Source organism: Somniosus microcephalus, chromosome 7, assembly GCF_052327205.1.
Source record: "Somniosus microcephalus isolate GS21.2 chromosome 7, FLI_Smic_1.0, whole genome shotgun sequence".
NCBI lineage: Eukaryota > Metazoa > Chordata > Chondrichthyes > Squaliformes > Somniosidae > Somniosus > Somniosus microcephalus.
Window position 1 is genome coordinate 176,982,939 of NC_140993.1, and position 21,468 is coordinate 177,004,406.

Here is a 21,468-nt window from a genome sequence, read left to right on the forward strand (position 1 = left end):
CGATGTCTCAGCTTTCATTGCAGCACAAGCAGCAGCCACCCAACATCTGGGTGCTGCAGTGGAAGCTCAGACTTCTGTCATGCAAGGTCAGCTGGCTGCCACACAAGCTTAGACAGCTCCCATGCAAGCTTAGACTGCTGCCATTGTGGCTGCGGTTACCAGTGTTGAAAGAGGCTTGCAGCGTGTCACAGCAGTCCAGCAATCTGTCCTCCAACAGTTTATTAGGATTGCTGAGGCGGCGTCCTGGGGAGTGGCAGTGGCTCCGTGGAGCACGAATCTGCAGTCCCCTCTCAGGATGATGGCATTTGTGCAACATGCAGCAGACCACAACGAATCTTGAGACGTGCTCTGGCGAGTACAGCAGGGCTCCTCCAGTGATCCAGGTAGCGAAAGCGCTGTTTAAGCACGCCAATGGTCTGCTCTATCAAATTCCGTGTGGCATGACTTTTATTATATGCATTCTGCGCACATGTGCTTGGGTTGCGCACCAGTCATGAGCCAGTAGGTCAGCGGATAGCCCTTGTCGGTCAGTAGCCACCCTCTGGTTTGTCGTGGTGGCTCAAATGCGGATGGTACAGCGGACTACTGCAGAATGAAGGCGGCATGATGACTGCCAGGATACCAAGCATTGACCTGAATGATGTGCTGAGTATGGTTGCACACCAGCTGGACATTGAAAGAGTGGAATCCTTTCCTGTTGCGATACATATGGCACTCGCATAGCGACGTGTGTACAGCCAATTCCACCCTGCACCATGGGGAAGACTGAAATCCTCATGAAGCCATGTGCTCCCCCTGCCTGCTTCTCTCTGACAAGATGAGAATGAAATGTATTCACCTCTCTTTGCATACAGAGCCTCAGTGACACCTGGAGATGTTGGAAATATCACCTGCCCCAGCCTGGAAGGAGCCCGATGCATAGAAATTCATGGCCACGCTCACCTTCACAGCCACAGGCAATGCTGTCCTCGCCCTGCTCTGAGGCTGCAGTTCTGCCTCTAACAGGTAGCATATTTCAGTGAGCACCCCCTTAGTGAAGTGGAGACGTCGCATACACTGTTCCTCACTGAGGTTGAGTTAGGAGAATTGCTCCCTGAAGATCCTGGGTGGATATGGCCTCCTGCTGAGAGCACTTCTCCTCCTCCCTTTTCTAGCAGCTTGTCTTGCTCTGTGCCACCTTAACGGACAGAAAATAGAGAGTAGGAATAAACGGATCATTTTCGAGTTGGCAGGCTGTAACTAGTGGGGTACCGCAAGGATCGGTGCTTGGGCCTCAGCTATTCACAATCTACATCAATGATTTGGATGAGGGGACCAAATGTAATATATCCAAATTTGCTGATGCTACAGAGCTGGATGTGAATGTAAGTGAGGAGGATGCAAGGAGACTTCAAGGGGATATAGACAGACTAAGTGAGTGGGCAAGAACATGGCAAATGGAATATAATGTGAAGAAATGTGAAGTTATCCACTTTGGTAGGAAAAATAGAAAAGCAGAGTATTTTTTAAATGGTGAGAGATTGGGAAATGTTGATGTTCAGAGGGATCTGGGTGTCCTTGTACACGAATCACTGAAAGTTAACATGCAGGTACAGCTAGCAATTAGGAAAGCAAATGGTATGTTGGCCTTTATTACAAGAGAATTTGAGTATAAGAGTAAAGACGTCTTGCTGCAATTATATAGGGCCCTGGTGAGACCACACCTGGAGTATTGTGTACAGTTTTGGTCTCCTTACCTAAGGAAAGATATACTTGCCACAGAAGGAGTGCAACGAAGGTTCACCAAACTGGTTCCTGGGATGGGGGGGATTATCCTATAAAGAGAGATTGGGTAGACTAGGCCTGTATTCTCTAGAGTTTAGAAGAATGAGGGGTGATCTCATTGAAACACACAAAATTCTTACAGGGCTTGACAAGGTGGATGCAGGGAGGATGTTTCTCCTGGCTGGGGAGTCTAGAACCAGGGGTCACCGTCTCAGAATAAGGGGTTGGCCATTTAGGACTGAGATGAGGAGAAATTTCTTCACTCCGAGGGTGGTGAATCTTTGGAATTCTCTACCCCAGAGGACTGTGGAGGCTCAGTCGTTAAGTATATTCAAGAGAGAGATCGATAGATTTTAGAAAATTGAGGGAATCGAGGGATATGGGGATAGTGCAGGAAAGTGGAGATGACGTAGAAGATCAGCTATGATCTTATTGAATGGTGGAGCAGGCTTGAAGGGCTCAATGGCCTACTCCTGCTCCCATTCCTTATGTTCTTATGTGCTCATTCTCCCTGTCATGCTGCATACAAACTCCCGCACCCATGTCTGGGAACAACTGGTCTGAGCAGAAGCCTTGAAGAAACCTGCCACACCACTCCCTGGACACTTCAGCAACTTCAAATAAGATAATAAACCACCAAGAGCCAGCAGAAATCAATCAGCAACTAACCTAAAAGTAGTTGATGATCCCTATAAATAGCTGGTGGGGTGACCTTCCTGCTGCTGAACGCATGTTCAGCTGTGCATGTTTAAGAGAGGGCGTTAGCTGCAGCGTTGAGATCGAAAATGGCGGCGCCGGCATCAAATCAGTGTTACGCGCTGAGTGACATCACGATCTGCCTATAGTGCATACTTTCAGTGTACACTCCCAGCGCCCACGCTAATGACCTCACCCAAATGGCGTCCGGCGGGTCCTCCCCCAGAAGTGGTGGCACGGACGCCATTTTGGACGCAAAATAGCACCCGTAGCCCCGAAAAACCTGGCGCTACAAAGCCGAATTTAGCGGTCAACGTTTCTACAATACACTTGGTCTATAGAAGTGTGCTTGATGGACCAAATGGTTTCCTCAATCCATGCTGTCTTAAATAAACTGACTGCAGTGACACAAAGTGTGAAGAGGACAACACAAAGTATACGTAACAAGGTATGGAATGCAGACACTTAGGCTAGAATTGAAAGAGAGGATAAGTCCACTGGAAATACAGACTACTGTGCCGATTAAAAATGTGTGAAGGCTGCTGTACATGAGGATACAAATGAGAAAATATATAATTCTGGGATCTAAACGATAGGTACCAATTTAGAGAACACAGGCAATGAGGCGTTATACAGAATTCAAGATTACAGAAATAACAACTATTACTTGATTAGACCTCTATTAATAACCACAAATGCAAATTATTTCTTATACATAACTGAAATGACACACTGAAGGCTTTTCAATATCACATTTATGTGTGGCTTAGTGCATTATGTGCTTATACAAGGTGTCTCTATATATCCTTTCATTTATCAGAATATAGAATTCAGTACAAGTTAATCTGCTTATTTTGATGGTCAAAACTGTAAACTTACAATCCTAGGATGGCAGAATTTTCAATGTTCACAAGCTGTTTACAAATAACGGGTTCTATTAAAAACTCTCACTTAGTTTTTAACTGAGATGAACAATCGCCACCCAATGGCTGAGGCATTTACACTTGGAAGCAACTAAAGAAACTGGATGGTTAGCTCCACAACAATAATCTATGAGTCTTTGGAGCTTGATTGACATTCAGTAATCAATAACTACAGGAAAGTGACATATTCTTCTCATTCATTTGTTACAGCTTCCACTGTATATTTTGTGTGTCTGAATCCAACTATGCAGGATTACACTATTACTAATTACTATCAAATTCATCATTGTCTATTCTTAGGGTACTGTGTGAACTGGAAATCATTAGCAACTTCTCTCTCTTTGTGTACTGTCTCTGCACACATCTCTGAGGTTTATCCACCTTTTGTTCATTGCTTGGCGTTATGCTTTCTTGGATGATGTCTTTATTCGGATTCTCTGTACAATCATCACCGGACTGGTCTATGGCTTCTGCTAGCACAAGAGTAGACTCAAAGGAGTCCTCATCACCTAACTTTATGTAGCCCTTACTGTTGGTGCAATCTAAATGTGCGCAGCTTGGATCTATACCTTCACTCTGCATCACAGAGGTGGAAGGATAGTCATCAAGATTCAGAAGTTTAGAGTGAGTTGAAGAAGTGTGGAGGGAAAGCTTGGATCCTAATTCTCTCTGAAATGGAGCAGGAGAAACCTGGGACACTTGGGGAGAGGGACTTTGTGAGATTTTGTTGGCTACCAATTGGTTACCATTTAACCATGAGGTATTTGAAGTCTCTGTTTCTATGTCCTGGTTATTATCTCCAAGGCGATCACTGCTTATGGTTACATCCGCTGAAATACATTCAATAGTTGCAATCTGATCAGAGGCAACATGGTCAAATTCTTGTCGAGATTCATTACATTTTTCCAAAGTTTGTGTTTCATTCCCATTTTTCCCATATCTGGCATCACCCTCCTCCAGGACACAGTTGTTCAGTTTGATGACGGGTAGTGTGAATGCACTAATGGAAGAAGTGACAATTGACTTAGCCCCGCACATTTTGGGCATTTGGCTCCTATCATTCATCCGGATTTTGTCTCTGCAAATACTGTACACAGTATCTGATAATGTCTTTCTATCTTTGGGGATTTGTTGCTGCAGGTTTGCTACAGAATCGCAGTGCTTTTTACCAGCATTTTCTTTTGGATCCATAGGCTTTACAGTATTGCCAATGGGTGTCCGCCAGGTAGTTTTTGCCAACATTGCTGCACAAAAAGAATCAGGAGATTTGAGATTATCCATGCTTTTGGACTGCACATAGTTGACAAAACCATTAAATGGCCCACAATCCTTTGTCCTCAAATTGTGTACGTCTATAACTGTAGAATAGATGTCTCGTACATTAATTATTTTAGTTTTCTTGTCTCTGTTTTCATGAAGAACTGCATTGGCACAGATAAACAAAAATATACCAATTCCCATAATGAGAGGTCCTAAAACCTTCAGCTTTTCAGAATGCAAATAGCTTGCTAAAAGATTAGAAATAATCTCCAGTGTTGTAGTCTCTAACCTAGTGCTATTGGTGGTATTGTAAGATTGGACTGTAATAGTCTCAAAAATGTCACTGCCCTCAGGCCAGTAGCCCATCACTGCCATTGCAATACCTAACAACAGCACCAGGATTCCAAATACAGCAATCAGTCCCGAAATGGAGAATAGCTTCAATTTGCCTTTGACCACCACCACATCATTCTTGCATTTCTTTTTTGCTTTCCTTTTGCGTTTATTAACACGATTACACGATCGAAAGGAATCTTGTCTCCTGGCTGAAATACGAAGAAGCCCTCCTGTTGCTATCATGATAAATCCACTAAACAGCTATATCTGAAACAAACAAAAAACAATTAAGGAATGAAAGCAGATACAGCAACGTATGTAATTATTAAAAGGTGACTAAACCTAATTCTTAGCTAGTGAGCTGAAGTGTCACTTATTGCAATCAGTTCAAGTTTTAAAAATGTATTTCCAGGAACTGACAGTGACTGACACACATACTATTGGTCAGATTGTGCAACATTTGTCATCACTTCAGGAGCATTGGGCAAATTCTGGCAGATCTCAGCATTTTTATGAGATTTCTTCAGGAATTGGAAAAGGCAAGATGATCTCAATTCGAACAGCAACGACGTAATCAGCAATTATCTTGGTTTTTGGGAACGGGAGCTCATGATCAGTGGTCCAGCAGAGAGACATTACAAGTTTGTCATCTACAGCAGCAAATCGCGTTATATGCACATTTAAAACTTCACAGCAGGTCAATGGCATTTTAAAATTCCAGCTTCAAGTGCACAAAATATCACATTTAGTGACGGTCTGTTTATAAAATTGAAAAATGGGAAACCAGTTTGTAAAGTTTTTTTTTAATTAAAAAAGTAGATAGGCACAAGAATTTAATGACCTTTGTTACATAGCCCCTTCTCCAGCAGTAAGTACTGCAGTAACCGAGTGGATGAGGTGCTTGTAGGTTTTAGCATTAGAAAGGTTACCTACCTATCGGGTCACAAAAAGTAGCAATTATGGTGATTGCAAAAGCCATAAAATAATTCTGTTTTACAACCCAATCTCTCACCAAACAAATTACAAAAGCACAGTAAAAAATAACATCATTTGAGATTACACATGAAGACTTAAACCCTGATTTTAATCCCCTGCACCTGACAAGAACGGGACATGCGTGGGGTTAAAATAAGGGCAGAGTACTAACTTCCCCGCTCCTACCACATTCCCACCCGTTACCTATTTAACTCCTGGTTTTCAGGAGGCATGTGAGGCACAGTCAAGTTATTATGTATCAGTACTTTATGGACAAATCTGCTACTTAAATAAGAATTATTCAAAATATTTAACTTCCCTTCCATATAAACATCAGGTTTGATGTGATGACTTTCAGCAAGTATGATTTTAACCAATATTATCATTGTTTACATAATACAGATCTATATAATTATCATTATTGAGGAGGCAATTTTCACCCTACCTCAGTGGCCATTGTGCTACTGTACTTCATTAAATATTTTTGAACAATTCTTATTTAGGTATCAGTATTAAAGTACTGATACATAATTGCTTGACTGAAAGCCAGTTTTATTTATTTTACTTAAAGCATAGTATATCCTCTCCCAATTTTTGAAGAATCATACTTAAGCAGTTTAAAAAAACCACAAACTTGAAATGTTTATTCTGAGGTAAATGGTACTTTTTGTGAGGCACTCGGTGGTGCAGTGATCAGCACATTGCTGGTTCACCTCTGAGACATGAGGTTGAATTCCTATTAATAGGTTAAAGTTTCCTACTGGCGATTAAAAATCTTACTTTGAGTAAGTTTGGGCAGTCTTACACAAGTTTCCACTGAGCTCGGGCCTACAGTTTATTTACCCACCCTGGAGCCACCAGGAGCAGACGTCCCAATTTTAACCTGCTCTACTGAGCAGGCAGCAAGGACACACATCCAAAGCTGGTGGAGTCCTTCTTTACATAAGTATGTCAGGTTCCTATGATGTCACCAAGACCCAATTGCACTTTTAACTAGATGGCCTGAGCAGGAAGCCACAGTGACTTTCTTGCCAGGGGAAGTCAGTGGGGAGAGGAGTCAGGGTCTGAAGAGGCCCAAACAAGTAGGACCAAGAGGAGCAGAACTTCTCCTCCGGGCCTTGCAAGGAAACCTTAGACCTCCCCTACGATGGACTCTTTCACCCGACCCCACTAGGGTTGGCAACTCTGGTTGGAGACATTCCTAGGTTTGATCATGTGATGTTTGGACTATGTGACATCTAACCATGTAGTGACTGACCATGTGCCATCGGAAGAGATTTAGAGGGGAAATCAGGGCTGGAATTTTCACATTGCAGAGCATGCGGGTTTGGGAGCGGGTCGGGAACCTGTTGTCATCCCGCTGACTTCCGCGTTTAACTGGGGCGCGTTTCGAAGTGTGCCATGGACCCACAACCTCATTGAGGTACTTAATTGCTCGTTTAGAGACACTTAGCAGCCTTTTTAATGTGAGGTTTCAACTTTAGCTGGTTGCACTCGGGAAGCTCGCCTGTGAAGGGGGAAGGTGGGAGCTCAGTGGCCATTGCTACTTCATTAAGTGACAGCTGGAAAAAGCACATAAATACAGACACCTTACACTCGTTTCCTTACCTAAGGGAAAGGCTTTTGCTGACACCATTTTGTGCATACATTTTGCTTTCAGGAGTTTGCAGGTGTTTTCTGAAACCTTGGAAGCCACTCTCACCACATTGCTAATGACGCTCACTACAATGGAGGATTGTGCCTCTGATCTCCACTTTACCTGGCATCTATCAGATCAGCATGGGTGCCGCTTATGCTGTCTCACCTTGGACCTCAGATTTGGACCAAGATGAGCCCCAGCACCAACTGCACCAGCACAAGCAGCCTTCCCCTTACTGGCCTGATGCTCCACATGAGGGGATCAGCATGGGGTGCACTGCGCCGGAGGTGATACCCCAAACACAGGGTAGAGAGGCAGAGTATTCGCTTCTTGGACATGACTGAACAACAGTGCTTCAGGAGGCTCAGGCTATCACACCAGGTCGTCACAGACATCTGTAGCTTACTGGAAGAAGGCCTGCTGCCCAGAGGACCCGGTGGACATGCCTTACCAGTGGCTGTCAAAATCACCAATGGCCTCAACTTCTTCGCCTCAGACTCCTTCCAGGGATCTGCAGCAGACATTTGCAGGATCTTGCAGTTGGCCGCCTACAAATGCAACACCCAGGTGACCGATGCCATGTTTCACAAGTCAGCCAATTATGTAAACTTTGCCACAGATGAAGCCAGTGTTACTGAGTGGGCGCTCAGCTTTGCGGCTCTGGCTGGCTTCCCACAGGTGCAGGGCATCATCGACTGCACACATGTGGCCATCAAGGCACCCCCAGATCACCCAAGAGTGTTTGTGAACCAGAAGGGCTTCCACTCCCTCAAAGTGCAGCTCATCTGCAACCATAAAAAGATCATGCATGCGTGCATCAGATTTCCTGGCAGCTGTCATGACTCTTTCATGCTGCGCCAACCCACCCTCCTTCAGATCTTTGCACCTCCAAACAGACTTAGCGGCTGGCTGCTTGGAGACAAGGGCTATCCACTGAAGACGTGGCTGATGACACCCTTGAGGAGGCCAAGCAAAGAGGCCGAGGAATGCTATAATGAAAGCCACATGTCCACCAGATGTGTCATATAGCAAGCAATTGGCATGCTGAAGATACGCTTCAGATGACTTGACAGATCTGGAGGAGCCCTTCAGTATGCACCAGCCAGGGACCTCAGAATCATTGTTGTATGCTGCGCGCTGCACAACATAGCACAGCAGCCAGGATTGGAGCTGCAGGAGGAGCAAGGTGTAGAGTGCACAGCCTCTTTGGAGGAGAAATACGAGGAGGAGGAGGAACCTGAGGTGGAGACGGCACCAGCAGTGGTGCACACTGCTGCCCGGGAGGGCCTCATAATGGACTGATTTACTTAAGTTGCACCAGTGCACCCATATGGCTCCCAGATGCTGTACCAACTCCCCTCCCACCCTGACCAACACCATAAAGCAGTCCTAAAATGACCAAACCATTCCTGTCAACAAAGCACCCATTGCTTAAGGTTAAATAATGCCCCCATTCCATAGTCTCCACCCTCCTCCTGAGCCTCCATTCCCCAGTCTCTCCTCTCCCTTGGAGCCTCCATTCCCCAGTCTCCATCTCTCCCCCCAGCCCCTATTCTCCAGTCTCTTTCCCCCGAGCCCCCATTCCCCAGTCTTCCTCTCGCCCTTCCCCGTGCTCCCATTCCCCAGCCCTCCCCCGTGTCCCCATTCCCCATCTTTTCCCCAGCCCCCATTCCACTCTCCCCTTCTCCTACCAAGCCTCGTGTTCCCCAGTCTCCCCATCAACTCTCGAGACTGCCCGATTTCAGTGCACCCCCACAATGCCCGCCTCCCTCCCGATTCCCGCCTGCACTCCAGCCGGTCGTGACTCTCTGCGGGTGCCGGCTCTGAGCAACAGCCGGCGATGAGCTCTGTGGAAAAGACTGGGAAAAGACTCTGTTTAAAATTAATGCAGTTTAACCATGTTCTGACTCCCTCCACCAGGCTAAGTTAGTAATTATTTACAGTAGCTCACATAAGTGTCTGCTGTTCATGTAGGCGCACTATGGCGGGAAATTTAAATCACTCAAACCCCGTGCTGCTGAAGGCAGCGCTTGGGATCGGAACCCCTAATTCTGAGAAACTCCCGGTCATTCCGGGATGTTGGGAACCCAACCCCCACTTCCCAAACACGAGATCCCCACGAGACAATCCACAAACTGATCATACCACCTACCTAGTGTTGACAGGCAGTCTCTGAACTGTGCGATTTTCCGCTGCCACCAGCCGACTTCTCACCCGAAATGGGATTTAAATGAAGCCCAGGGGGCGATTTTGCCAGCCCTGGGGAGGCGGGACTGCAGGGAAAATGGCAGAATTTGGGGGCGGGTGCCCAACCTGCCTCCATGCCATCTTGTCAGGAGGCGGGTAGCCATCCCGCACTGGGTCCCGTCTCCTTGGAGGCAGGAAGGGATTACATCCACTTATGTATAAATAAAGGATTATCCCCATTTTGCCCACAAAAATGCGGGCTTCCTGAAGGCTCCGAAACCCGCCAGGGTCACCGAGGCGAGTAGTGGGTCTGCGGGGTCCAAAGGTGTGCTGTGGAGGTGAGTGATGGGTGCAAGTGTGGAGAGGTGAGTATCTAAGGTAAGTGCAAAGTGTTAGAAAAAGTGTACTTACCTTTGTTTCTTTCTGCAGGCTTCAATCGGTGGGTGTGCGGAGAGTCTCGCACCTCCGTGGTAGAGATGACAGATGGCCGTTGCATTCTCCAATGCAACAACCATCTAATTTCTACAAAAGAAAGAGGTTTGATGAGGTCTTGAATTCAAGAACTCATCAAACTACATAGAATGTCAGTGTTTGACAGCTTCACAGAGCTGTCAAATGATGACAATTCAACTGTCAAAATTTTTTGACAGATGAAACGTCATACGTTGTTGTTCTCTGTAACCGGCTTTCCCTTAATTGGCCTGCTAAGCCCGCTGGGCAGGCTTAACAAAGTCAATCAAGGGAAAATAGCATGGGTTGGCCAGAAATTGACGGAGGAGGGACTGAAACCCGACAAGTGGGAGTCCCGCCTCCAAATGCTCCCCATTGGCAAAACCCAGAGTTAAATAGCCCAGGCCTCATTTCTGAGGCAGCAGCTAATCATCACCCAAAACACGCCCAGAGTTAACATTGGGGCTGGAATATATAAACAGAGGATGCCATATGTCAATATTTACTCATATTCACAACACATCCATTTTACCAAGTTATGTGTTTCCATATGTACATATATTTTTCATTCAGTTTGACAGTCTTACTACTACTCAAAAAACATTGCTCACTACTACCTTTCCTCCTTTGTCTCCACAAATCTAAAACAAATTAAACTGACATTTGATCTGGTATGCGCTTAATTGTTTTTTCACATTCTTAATCAAAGGGATTAAAACTTTATTGTATTTTGATGGTGCAGAGTTTAAACTTTTAATTATGCTTAATCAAAATACAGTAAGATGTTAATCCCTCTGATTGAGATATGCAAATAATTAAAGTAAGTGTTTCAAACTTGCTTTATTGTTCACCTCCAAAAGAAGTTTTAGAACCAACAATGGTAGATTTGGAGGGTATTATAAAATTTGGCAGTGTAGTTCCGATCGAAATTCACACAAAGTTGGGACAATCATGCTGCATCTGATTTTAACTTATAAGAACATAAGAAATAGGAGCAGGAGCAGGCCATTCAGCCCCTCGAGCCTGCTCCGCCAGTTGATAAGATCATGGCTGATCCGATTTTGGCCTCAACTCCACTTTCCTGCCCGCTCCCCATAACCCTTGACTCCCCTGTTGCTCAAAAATCTGTCTATCTCAGCCTCGAATATATTCAATGACTCCTTCCACAGCGCTCTGGGGTAAAGAATTCCAAAGATTCACGACCCTCTGAGAGAAAAAATTCCTCCTCATCTCCATCTTAAATGGGCGACCCCTTATTCTGAGACTATGCCTCCTCGTTCTAGATTCCCCCACGAGGGGAAACATCCTCTCAGTATCTACCCTGTCCTACCCCCTCAGAATCTTATATGTTTCAATAAGATCCCCTCTCATTCTTCTAAACTCCGATGAGTATAGGCCCAACCTGCTTAACCTTTTCCTCATAAGACATGGATTAAAATAAAAGTTAAGGCATCGATCACACTAACAGAGGTATACTACAGACCTCCTAATAGTGGAAAGGATATGGAGGAAGAAATATGTAAGCAAATATGTGAAATGAGTAAAAGACATAGAATAATAATCATGGAAGAATTTAATTACCCCCAAATAAACTGGCAAGAAGAGGTAGTGAAAGGGGTACAGGTAATGGTCTTTTTACAATGTGTGTGAGACTCTTTTCTTACCCAGTATGTAAAAAGCTCAACAAGAGAGGAAGCACTGCTGGATCTAGTAATGAGAAATGAACCAGATCAGATAAGAGAAGTAAGCATAGGGGAACATTAAGGCAACAGCGAACACAACATAATAAGGTTTATGGAAAAATTGAAAAGGACATAAGTAAGACAAAGACCAAAGTAATAAATTGGAAAAAGCTGATTTTATGGGGATGAGAATGGAACTAATGAAAATAAACTGGAAAAATTTATTGACAAACAAACATTTAAAATAGTGATCAATAGAGTCCAGGAGAAATATATCTCACTAAAAAGCAAGAACAAACTAGCCAGTAATGACACACCATGGATGAATAAAGAAATAAGGGCAAAATTGAAACTAAAGAAAATAGGCATACAGTAAGTACACAGACAACAATAGAGAGGATGACAAAAGGGAATGAGAAAAGGTTAGGAAAGAAGTAAAAGAAAAACAATTAGGAAGGCAAAGAGAAACTACAACATTAAATTATCAAGGAATATAAAAAGAAATAGTAAAGTATTTTACAGACACATAAATAACAAAAGAAAAGTCAGGATGGGGATAGGACCACTCAGGGATACATATGATAAACTCACAGGTAGTGACAGCGAAAAGACAGAAATATTAAATAATTACTTTGCCTCGGTATTTACCAGGGAGACTATCATGGTGGACATGACATAAGAAGAGATCAAAAAAGATATCGATATTTAAGATAGAAAGTGGGGAGATAATTGATAAACTAATCAAACGTAGAGAGGTTAAAACCCCTAGATTGCAACTGTGTTTATTAAAAGAAGTTAGGGCAGAGACAGCAGAGGCACTATTACATATCTATAAAAATTCATTAGAAAAGGGAATAGTGCCAGAGGACTGGCGGACAGCTAATGTGATTCCTATATTTTAAAAGGAAGATAGAATAAGTCCAGGGAACTATAGACCAATTAGCTTAACATCGGTGGTAGGAAAGATAATGGAATCCTTACTCAAAGATGTAATAGAAAAACAACTAGAAACTGAAAATATAATAAAGAGTAGTCAGCACGGATTTCAAAAGGGAAGATCCTGTTTGGCCAACCTTATTGAATTCTTTGAAGAAGTAAGAGAAAGGGTAGACAAGGGTAATGCAGTAGACATAATATATTTGGATTTTCAATAGGCCTTCAATAAGGTACTGCATAGAAGATGCACGACTAAGGTCAGAACATGTGGAGTCAGAGGACAAGAAGCAGAATGGATAGCAAGCTGGCTACAAAACGAAAGAGAGTAGGGGTTAAAGGTAGTTACTCAGACTGGCAAAAGGTAGGAAGTGGTGTTCCACAAGGATCGGTGCTAGGACCACTGTTGTTCACCATTTACATAAATGATTTGAACGTGAGAATTGGAAGTACAATATAAAATTTGCGGACGACATCAAATTGTAGGGGGGGAAGGGGAGGTTATAGTTAATACAGACGACTCCGACAAAATATGGGTAGACATTAATAAACTTGCAAAATGGGCTGTAATTGGCAAATGAACTTCAATATAGCTAAATGTGAGGTGGCACATTTTAGTAGGAAGAATAAGGAGGCCATATACTCTTTGGAAAATAACTGTCTAAATAGGGTATAAGAGTAGAGGGATCTGGGGGTACAGATACACAAATCACTAAAAGTAGCAACACATGTTAATGAGGACGTTAAAAAAAAGCAAACAAAGCACTGGGGTTCATTTCTAGAGGGATAGAATTGAAAATCAAAGACGTTATGTTAAACTTGTATAGAATCTTGGTTAGACCATACTTTGAGTACTGTGACAGTTCCGGTCTCCTTATTATAAAAGGATATACAGGCACTGGAGAAGGTCCAAAAAAGATTTACTAGAATGATACCAGAACTGAGAGGTTATACCTATCAGGAAAGATTTAACAGGCTGGGGCTCTTTTCTCCAGAAAAAAGACTGAGGGGTGACCTGATAGGGGTCTTTTAAGGTTATGAAAGGGTTTGATTGGGTAAACGTAGAGAAGATGTTTCCACTTGCAGGGGAGACCAGAACTAGGGGCCATAAATTTAAGATAGTCACTATTAAATCCAATAGGGAATTCAGGAGAAATGTCTTTACCCAGAGAGTGGTTAGAATGTGGAACTCACTACCACAAAGAGTAGTTGAGGCAACTAGCATATATGCATTTAAGGTGAAGCTAGATAAACGCTTAGGGCCTTGGCAGCTGAAGGCACGGTCGCCAATGGTGGAGTGATTAAAATCGTGGATGCTCAAGAGGCCAGAATTGGAGGAGTGCAGATTTCTCGGAGGGTTGTAGGGCTGGAGGAGATTACAGAGATAGGAAAGTGCAAGGCCATGGTGGCATTTGAAAATAAGGATGAGAATTTTAAAATCGAGGCATTGCAGAACAATTGAGATTTAATCAGCTTTTCTCATTCAATATTAATCCAGCACTGGCAAACCTGTTTCCATCATTATTTTTCCCTGCCACCCTTAGTAAAACAGATTAAGGGTGCTTTCCAGGTTACATGTTCAAACACGCATCCAATTTGGCTGTATAGCAATCTTCACTTCTATAGGCAACACAAAAAAGGGACAGTCTAATATTTTTACAGACTAATAATAGCAAACCAAGAAAAGAAGCATAATAACACAAGTACAGAAACTTAAAAAAAAGTAACAATGTTACAACAAGTGAGTTTAGTTCCACATGCTGTGGCGTTTTAGGCATTTTCTACATGATATTTCTAAAAGTTGAGCATTGGTTTTCATGAAGAAATAAATAACTTACTTGGGCAGAAAGTTCTTAAAAAACTTTAAATTTTGATCCAAGGTTTTACAAGAACCAGTTTCTCTTTCTGGTTAACTTCTACTTATCCTGTTTCCTCACTTTATCTATCTTTGTATGCTTCTTACAAGATTCTCATTAGCAATTTTCTTTGGCTAAAGCAATGATAACATTAGAATTTTCAAAGTGGCTGATATAAATTGGTTCAGACGTGAAAATATTTGATCGCATTGTGTAGAAAAAAAAGAGGGTGCATTTTGAAATTTTCAAAAACCTACTTTCAAAAAAGGTGTGGTGCAAATTACAATATTTATTACCAATCTAACAGTTAAAACCTACTATATTGTATTAATATTGATCTTTGGTGAAATAAGTTATTTCTGTTTGCTTGCAATATTCTCACTATGCATACTGCATATATATATATAACTAGCTGGAGTGCCCGGCGGTGCCGAGGCTTTTTCGAGGGCATGTTGTTGTTGGAAGAGACTGGGGGGAAGAGAGAGAGCGACTGGGGGGAAGAGAGAGAGCGACTGGGGAGGGGGAGGGGGAGGGGGGGAGGAGAGGGGGGGAGGAGAGGGGGGGAGGGGGAGGAGGGGGAGAGGAGGGAGAGGGGGGGAGGGAGAGGGAGAGGGGGGAGGGAGGGGGGGAGGGAGGGAGTGAGGGGAGGAGGAGGGGGGAGGGGGAAGGAGAGAGGGAAGGAGACAGTGAGGGAAGGAGGAAGGAACCGGGCAGCCCAGACTAAAGATGGCGCTGTTCGGGCCCACATTGAAGTTCCGCCATGATCAAAGATGGCGGCACGAGGAAATTGCCGGGCCGCCAGGATCAAATATGGCGCTGTTGTTTCGCTACATTGAACTGCTGCCAGGATGAAAGATGGCCGGGCCCAGTTGCCGGGGTAACCCTCCTCCCCTCCCGATCTCCAGAGCCGGTTGCCGGGTTAACCCTACCCCCCCCCTTCCGAGCCCGCGCCCTGCTCTCCCGAGAGCCCCGCCGCCCCCGCCCGAGCCAGCGATGGCTCCGCAGAGCTCCATGCCGCCCCACGCACTGACATGGCCCTGCCCTCCCGAGTTGGCTTCAAGCGAGCCGGCTTGAAGACCGCCGAGTGGGGGAGAGAGAGAGAGGGGCGCAACCGCCCAGGAGACCCCGTGCTCCCGCCTGAGTCAGTGGACGCGGGAGCGACGAGACGGGGGGGACTGAGGAGAGGGGGGGGACGGGGGAGACCGAAGGGGGGGGGGGGTGGGGGGTGAGGGGTGGGAGGAGCTTGCCACAAAACAATTGCCTAGGGTCCAGCATGGCTGGCAACAGACGCCCAGGCTTCGAGGCCTACCTGCAAAAACGGGGAAAGGTAGGAAAATTAATGAGATTAGATAAAAGATTTAGAAAGTAATTAACTTTTTTTAAAAACAGTATGTGTTTTAAAAGCAACTTTTTTTTTAAAGATGCAGAAAGCGGGAAAAAGAAATGAAAAGTTTGGAATCAAGATGGAGGCGACTCACCTCGGTTCAGAATGATAAGGCCCGCCCACACACGCACCGATTGGTCGACCGTCAGGTCACCGAAGCGTAGGATTGGTCAATCGTCCCGGCACTCGACTCTAGGAGGGCCCGCTCGCATGCGCCAGGAACCCGCCCCCGCCACGCAGCGATTGGTCGACCGTCGGGTCGCTCGACCGTACGATTGGTTGACCTCGACGTCACTCAATGCTAATGAGCAGATAATGAGCGGAATTTTGAACGTTTTTTGGATACAATTTGGATACAATTTTTGTCTCACCAAAACGTAAATACGCTTACGACCGTTCTGGAATCGTAAGCTTTCTTTTGATGTCACACACGTGTAGGTACGCTCTATAACTTGAGAGTGTATAGCCGGACAGACAGACAGACAGACAGACAGACAGACAGACAGACAGACAGAATGACAGACAGAAGAACCGCTTTATATATATAGATTATGAGGAAAATTGATATGTATGAATTGTTACTGTATGTAACAGATCGGGGTTGAATTTAACTTTAGGGCGACCGACTGGCGTAGCATGCTGGTCAGCCGCCCATTCCGATGGTGAAGAAGGCCCCCCCACGATTTTGAAGTCCCACCCTCATTTAAATTTGGCAGGCAATCTGCAGGGCGTCAAATAGGCACCCGGGTGCAGCTCGCAGGATTGAGGCCTGAAGAACAAGTCGGAGCAGTCATCAGCAAAGTAAACTGCAGCCGGGCGGGGGGGGGGGGAGGGGGAGAGGATAAGAGGGGGAGAAGGAAAGGAGGAGGAGGAGGAGGGAGGAGGAGGGGGAGAGAGGAGAGGAGGGGGGAGGAGGAGGAGGGGGATTAGGGTTGGTCATGATTGCAGAGTGTGGGGGCCCCCGGGGCGGCTTAACACCTGATTATTTTATGTTAGGAGGAGTGCTCAGGAAAGTAATTTGACACTTACCTTTGGCACACCTGTGGAACTGGTTAGAGCCTGCACAAATCAATCTCTGAGCAGTTCCAACCTAAAATGGCAATCAGGGTCATATTTATATCATAGGGCCCTGATTTCTATTATAAAAGGGGCCTGTTGCCTGAAACAGGCAAGCGCTTTGGACACCCAGCGGAAGGCTCCTTTCAAAATGGAGTTGGTCACAATGCCGGTATTAACGGGGCGGAAAGGCTACCGACCCCATTTTGAGGTCACTACCACTCTGTTAATGTCAGACGAAGCCAGTGAAAATCAACCCCATCATGTTGCAATTATAACGGCGCACATGCTTTACTTGAAATGGAGAAATGCTTTGCCTGTGATTTCTTGACTCAGCACAAGCCCTGCAAACAGTTACTGGATCATAATTTCATTAATTACTGTACAATGTAAAAATACAGCAACAGTGAGAATTCTGACAGAACACTCCAGAAATATTATCACATTTCAGTTACATTTTGTACTTTGTATTCATTTCAATAAACTTTATTAAGCTAGCTCTTTTTCGGCCGGCACAGGCACAATGGGTCGAATGGCCTCCTTCTATGCCATAAATTTCTATGACTCTACAAGAACTGTTCTCTTAAATGATTACTGAAATCATTTTAAAATCAAGTAAATGGCCAGTAACAGTGCAACATTACTTTTTTGAGAAGCAATCTGCACCTTCTTATGAGATGCATGCTATTTCACTCTTTTCCTCCAACCCCAATCCCTGATCACAATTTGCTTTCATACTATTGCTGCTCTTGGCCAGCCTTTAGGATGTTCATAAGAGCAGTCCCCATGGAAACTCTCCATCTGGTGCGAGGTCTGACTTCCATTTGGCTCTTCCCTGTTGCTTGGCTGAGATTGGGAAACCAGTGGTGTTAGGAAAATTATATCTGAGTACCACCACCATACTACCCATTCCAAGGGCTGAATTTTGCCGGCGCTCAGAGGGCAGGTTCGGAGGCGGGTCCGCTGTCAAAAGTTAAAAGATTGGCAGTGGGGCGGTATCCCGCCTCCTTGTGAGTTTCCCTAGTGCCAGCTCTGCTTGCGCTTTGCAGGGACAGCACTAAACAGCGGGTCATGCAATTGTGCTAGTTAAAAGGGTGTTTAAAGCAATTTAATCACCATTTTACCAGGCACAAAGCATTTTTCCAAGTTTTCCATGAGGTTCCCGTCGCTCGGGGATCATGCCAGGTAAGTATGTCGGGTTCTGAACAACTCTCCATTTCTTTCATTAGGCAAAAGTGGTATAAAAGCTACCATTTTACAGCTGGTCACTTTCCAATCTCAGAAGCTTCAGCCTTCAGTATTTGGAACCCACTTTTGAGCTTTATGCACTTTTGAAGTGTTTGGAGTAATCTCTCTATCCACTGTCACCTCCTTGGAACAACCTATCTCAACACTGACAGATTACTTCTGTCATCTCAACCTCACCTGCCATCTATTCCAACATCATCAGTGCCCTTTATACTCTCCCACCTTGGTCCTCAGAATCCCAACATGATCAGCTCCAACACCAGCATCACCGGGCACACCAGCAGCACCAACATCCACACCAACCTTCTCCGCAATCAACTGATGCTGCACTAGACACAGGGCATCATCACCCGTGGACATTGCTGCCCAGGATGCCAGCAATGGCCTCACCATGTCCAGATTTACTTCACTTAACACTGTACACCTGGCTGCCACATGATGCACCAGGTTGGCACCACCACACAAAGCATCCCTACAATGTCCAAGCCATTCCTTTCACACTCATCGCCACTTGGGGGTGGGGGTGGGGGGGAACGTTATGTCTCAACATTCACTGGAACTCACTAAGACACTTTCAAAGGTGCACACAAATCTGTCCAAAAAGGCAAAGTGGTGACAATAAGGATTTCAATGCTTGACGACACATTAACAGAAAGTTTACACGAACATTGGCTAAAACTCCCAAGTGCCTACCCTTGTGTGTTGTTAGTTGGTATGATTGCATTAGGATGAGCATGAGTGTGAGGGGTGGCTAGTGAGATGGGGAAGTGATAATATAGATAGAGAGGGATGGGTGGAGGTGCAAGGTAAGTTGGTGTAAGGATGTTCAGGAGTAGGGTAGGGAAGGCAGAGTGATGGGGATATGAGTGGAACAGGAGGGTGAGGTTGAGTGTGGCTTTGCAGTAACGTTTTGTGATTTACTGAGATCATTGAAAGGTTTGCGCCACTGCAGCCTGGTCCTCCTGACGACATCCCTGCTTGTGTTCTCCTGTGCAATGTGCAACCAGGCTGCGTTGGTGTTCTGGGGAAGTGTCTTCCGCCCATTGGAAGGGAAGAGAACCTCCCTGCGTGCTGTGAGCATATGGAGGGAGTCATGGGAGAGCCTGGGTGCAGCCATGCACCTTTGTGCAGTACTGGTCAGTGTTTGCAGCACCTCAATGCTTCAGAACACTGACAGCACAACTGTCAAAATCAATTTGGACATGGACCCTTTAAGGAAACCGGCTGATGACGCGTCATCAAATGACGTCATCAGTCCCGCTTCCTATTAAATGGCCGGGAACCTCGCAGGGCGGGCTTAACAAGCCCCATCATTGGAATATTTTGTTGGAGGCCGGGATCGAGACAGATGCCAGGTCCCCACACGCCATGGACATCGGTCACCCCGGACCCGCCGAGGTTGGAAAAATCCAGCCCCAAGTGTCTAATGTCTATATTAATGTCCTTCAGGGAAGAGAACCTGTCATCCTGCCCTACTTGTGACTTCATTCCCACAATACGTGAATGACTCATAATGCCCTCAGAGTAATTAGGAATTGGCAATAAATGTTGCCTTGCCAGCATTGCCCACATCCCAAGAACAAATATTTTAAGAATTATTAGTTAAAATAAAATCATTAAGATTTATATTTAGTTTGTTATTCGAGGGGGAATTTAAATTACTGGAACCTAAATGTGTATGAGGTATGACGGTTATCAAACTGCAACATTACAATGTACATAAGTATGGATGCTTAGATTCAAAAAAGCTAAACTGTATTACTCTAACAAACTGATTTCCATCCGAAATAATGAATGAACCAGGTTTAAAAGATAATAAAGAACACTACTGTTATCATCAGCATAATCTGAAATTTAGAGGCTATGCTTTTTAAATTCATGGGAAAATAAAATGTTATAACTGAATTACGAATCAGTATCTCATTTTTGTGTTGGCAACAGATACATGTTGTCATTAATAAACATCTATTAATGCCAGTTATTAACAGTGCAAAATATTTATTTTAAACTCAAATATACAAAACTCATATCTATGTTAAGTGGCCTAGTAAAACCCTAATACTATATTTTTAACTTAAATGACAAAACACAAATAAATAGACTATTTTACAATAGCATCACATAATAAATTACAAACTAAGGTTCGCAAAGCAATTATCTGAAATGCAAAATAACCCTCTTCCAGTCACTTTTTCCCAGCACATTTTCAGCATTGCCTGGCTTTGTTACAGTTCAATTACTCAATTTCTTGTGAATGACTGAATGTGTACCTCATGTCTCTTAGAAATCGCAAACACTGTTCTGCTCTGCAACCTCCTTCCATCGAGTTCACATGAAACAGCTGTTTATTCTCCTTTCAGTCTCTCAAATTAAATTCCCTCTCGTCTTAGTGAAATCTCCTAGAAATTTGCAGTTCTTGTTTCTCTGCAGCGCTTCATTTGCACTGACTGCCTATGGTCTGCTTGCTACTGCGGAGCTGCCACTTCCCCACTCACCTCCCACCCCCCTAGACCACAAGCGAGGGTGAGATCCCGCCCTCCTGTGCCCTTATCATCTTTGTAAAAAATAAGGAGCCACTGGAGACTCGAATTATTAAAACCACAAGCACAACAACAGCAAAAATAATACTTCCTCTAGAATACATGATAAATGTGATTCTTACAGATGTAATGCACTATAAGAAATAATTAATCTATTGGTAAAGTTAATTATTTAGTGAAATGCTTCACAATTTTTTGTTAACTATTCTATTTTCAACAATCTATCAACATTCTTTTCATAGCTGTCTCAATGAATGTTATGATCTTTCTATCGTTGGCCTCTAATTATATTTATGATCTATGTTTTATTTTTATCCTTTGTTTATCTTTTTCTTCAGTGACTACTGGTATTATTGTTCCTGTCTTTTTATGGCTATTCTGCTATTGTCCAACAGCTGTTTGTCTGTGTTTTCTCTCCGTTCTCTATAATCGCATTAGCCTCTTTCTGTGATATTTTTTATGATTTCTCTCTGGTCTCTGTATTGCTTTTTCTCTACCTTTTATTATCACTCACCACTACTGTCTCCTATATCCTTTTT

General features: G+C 44.2%; 1 protein-coding gene across 1 annotated transcript in view; it reads right to left on the reverse strand.

Moving 5' to 3' along the window:
- Positions 1–3,009: 3,009 nt before the first annotated feature.
- Positions 3,010–21,468, reverse strand: part of LOC147115027 (transmembrane protein 200A-like) — a 33,629-nt gene continuing 15,170 nt past the window's right edge. The window contains exon 2 of the mRNA XM_085993270.1: positions 3,010–5,246. Coding sequence (XP_085849396.1) covers positions 3,648–5,222 — 1,575 coding nt within the window. The 5' untranslated portion in view covers positions 5,223–5,246 and the 3' untranslated portion in view covers positions 3,010–3,647. The remainder of the gene's footprint in view (positions 5,247–21,468) is intronic.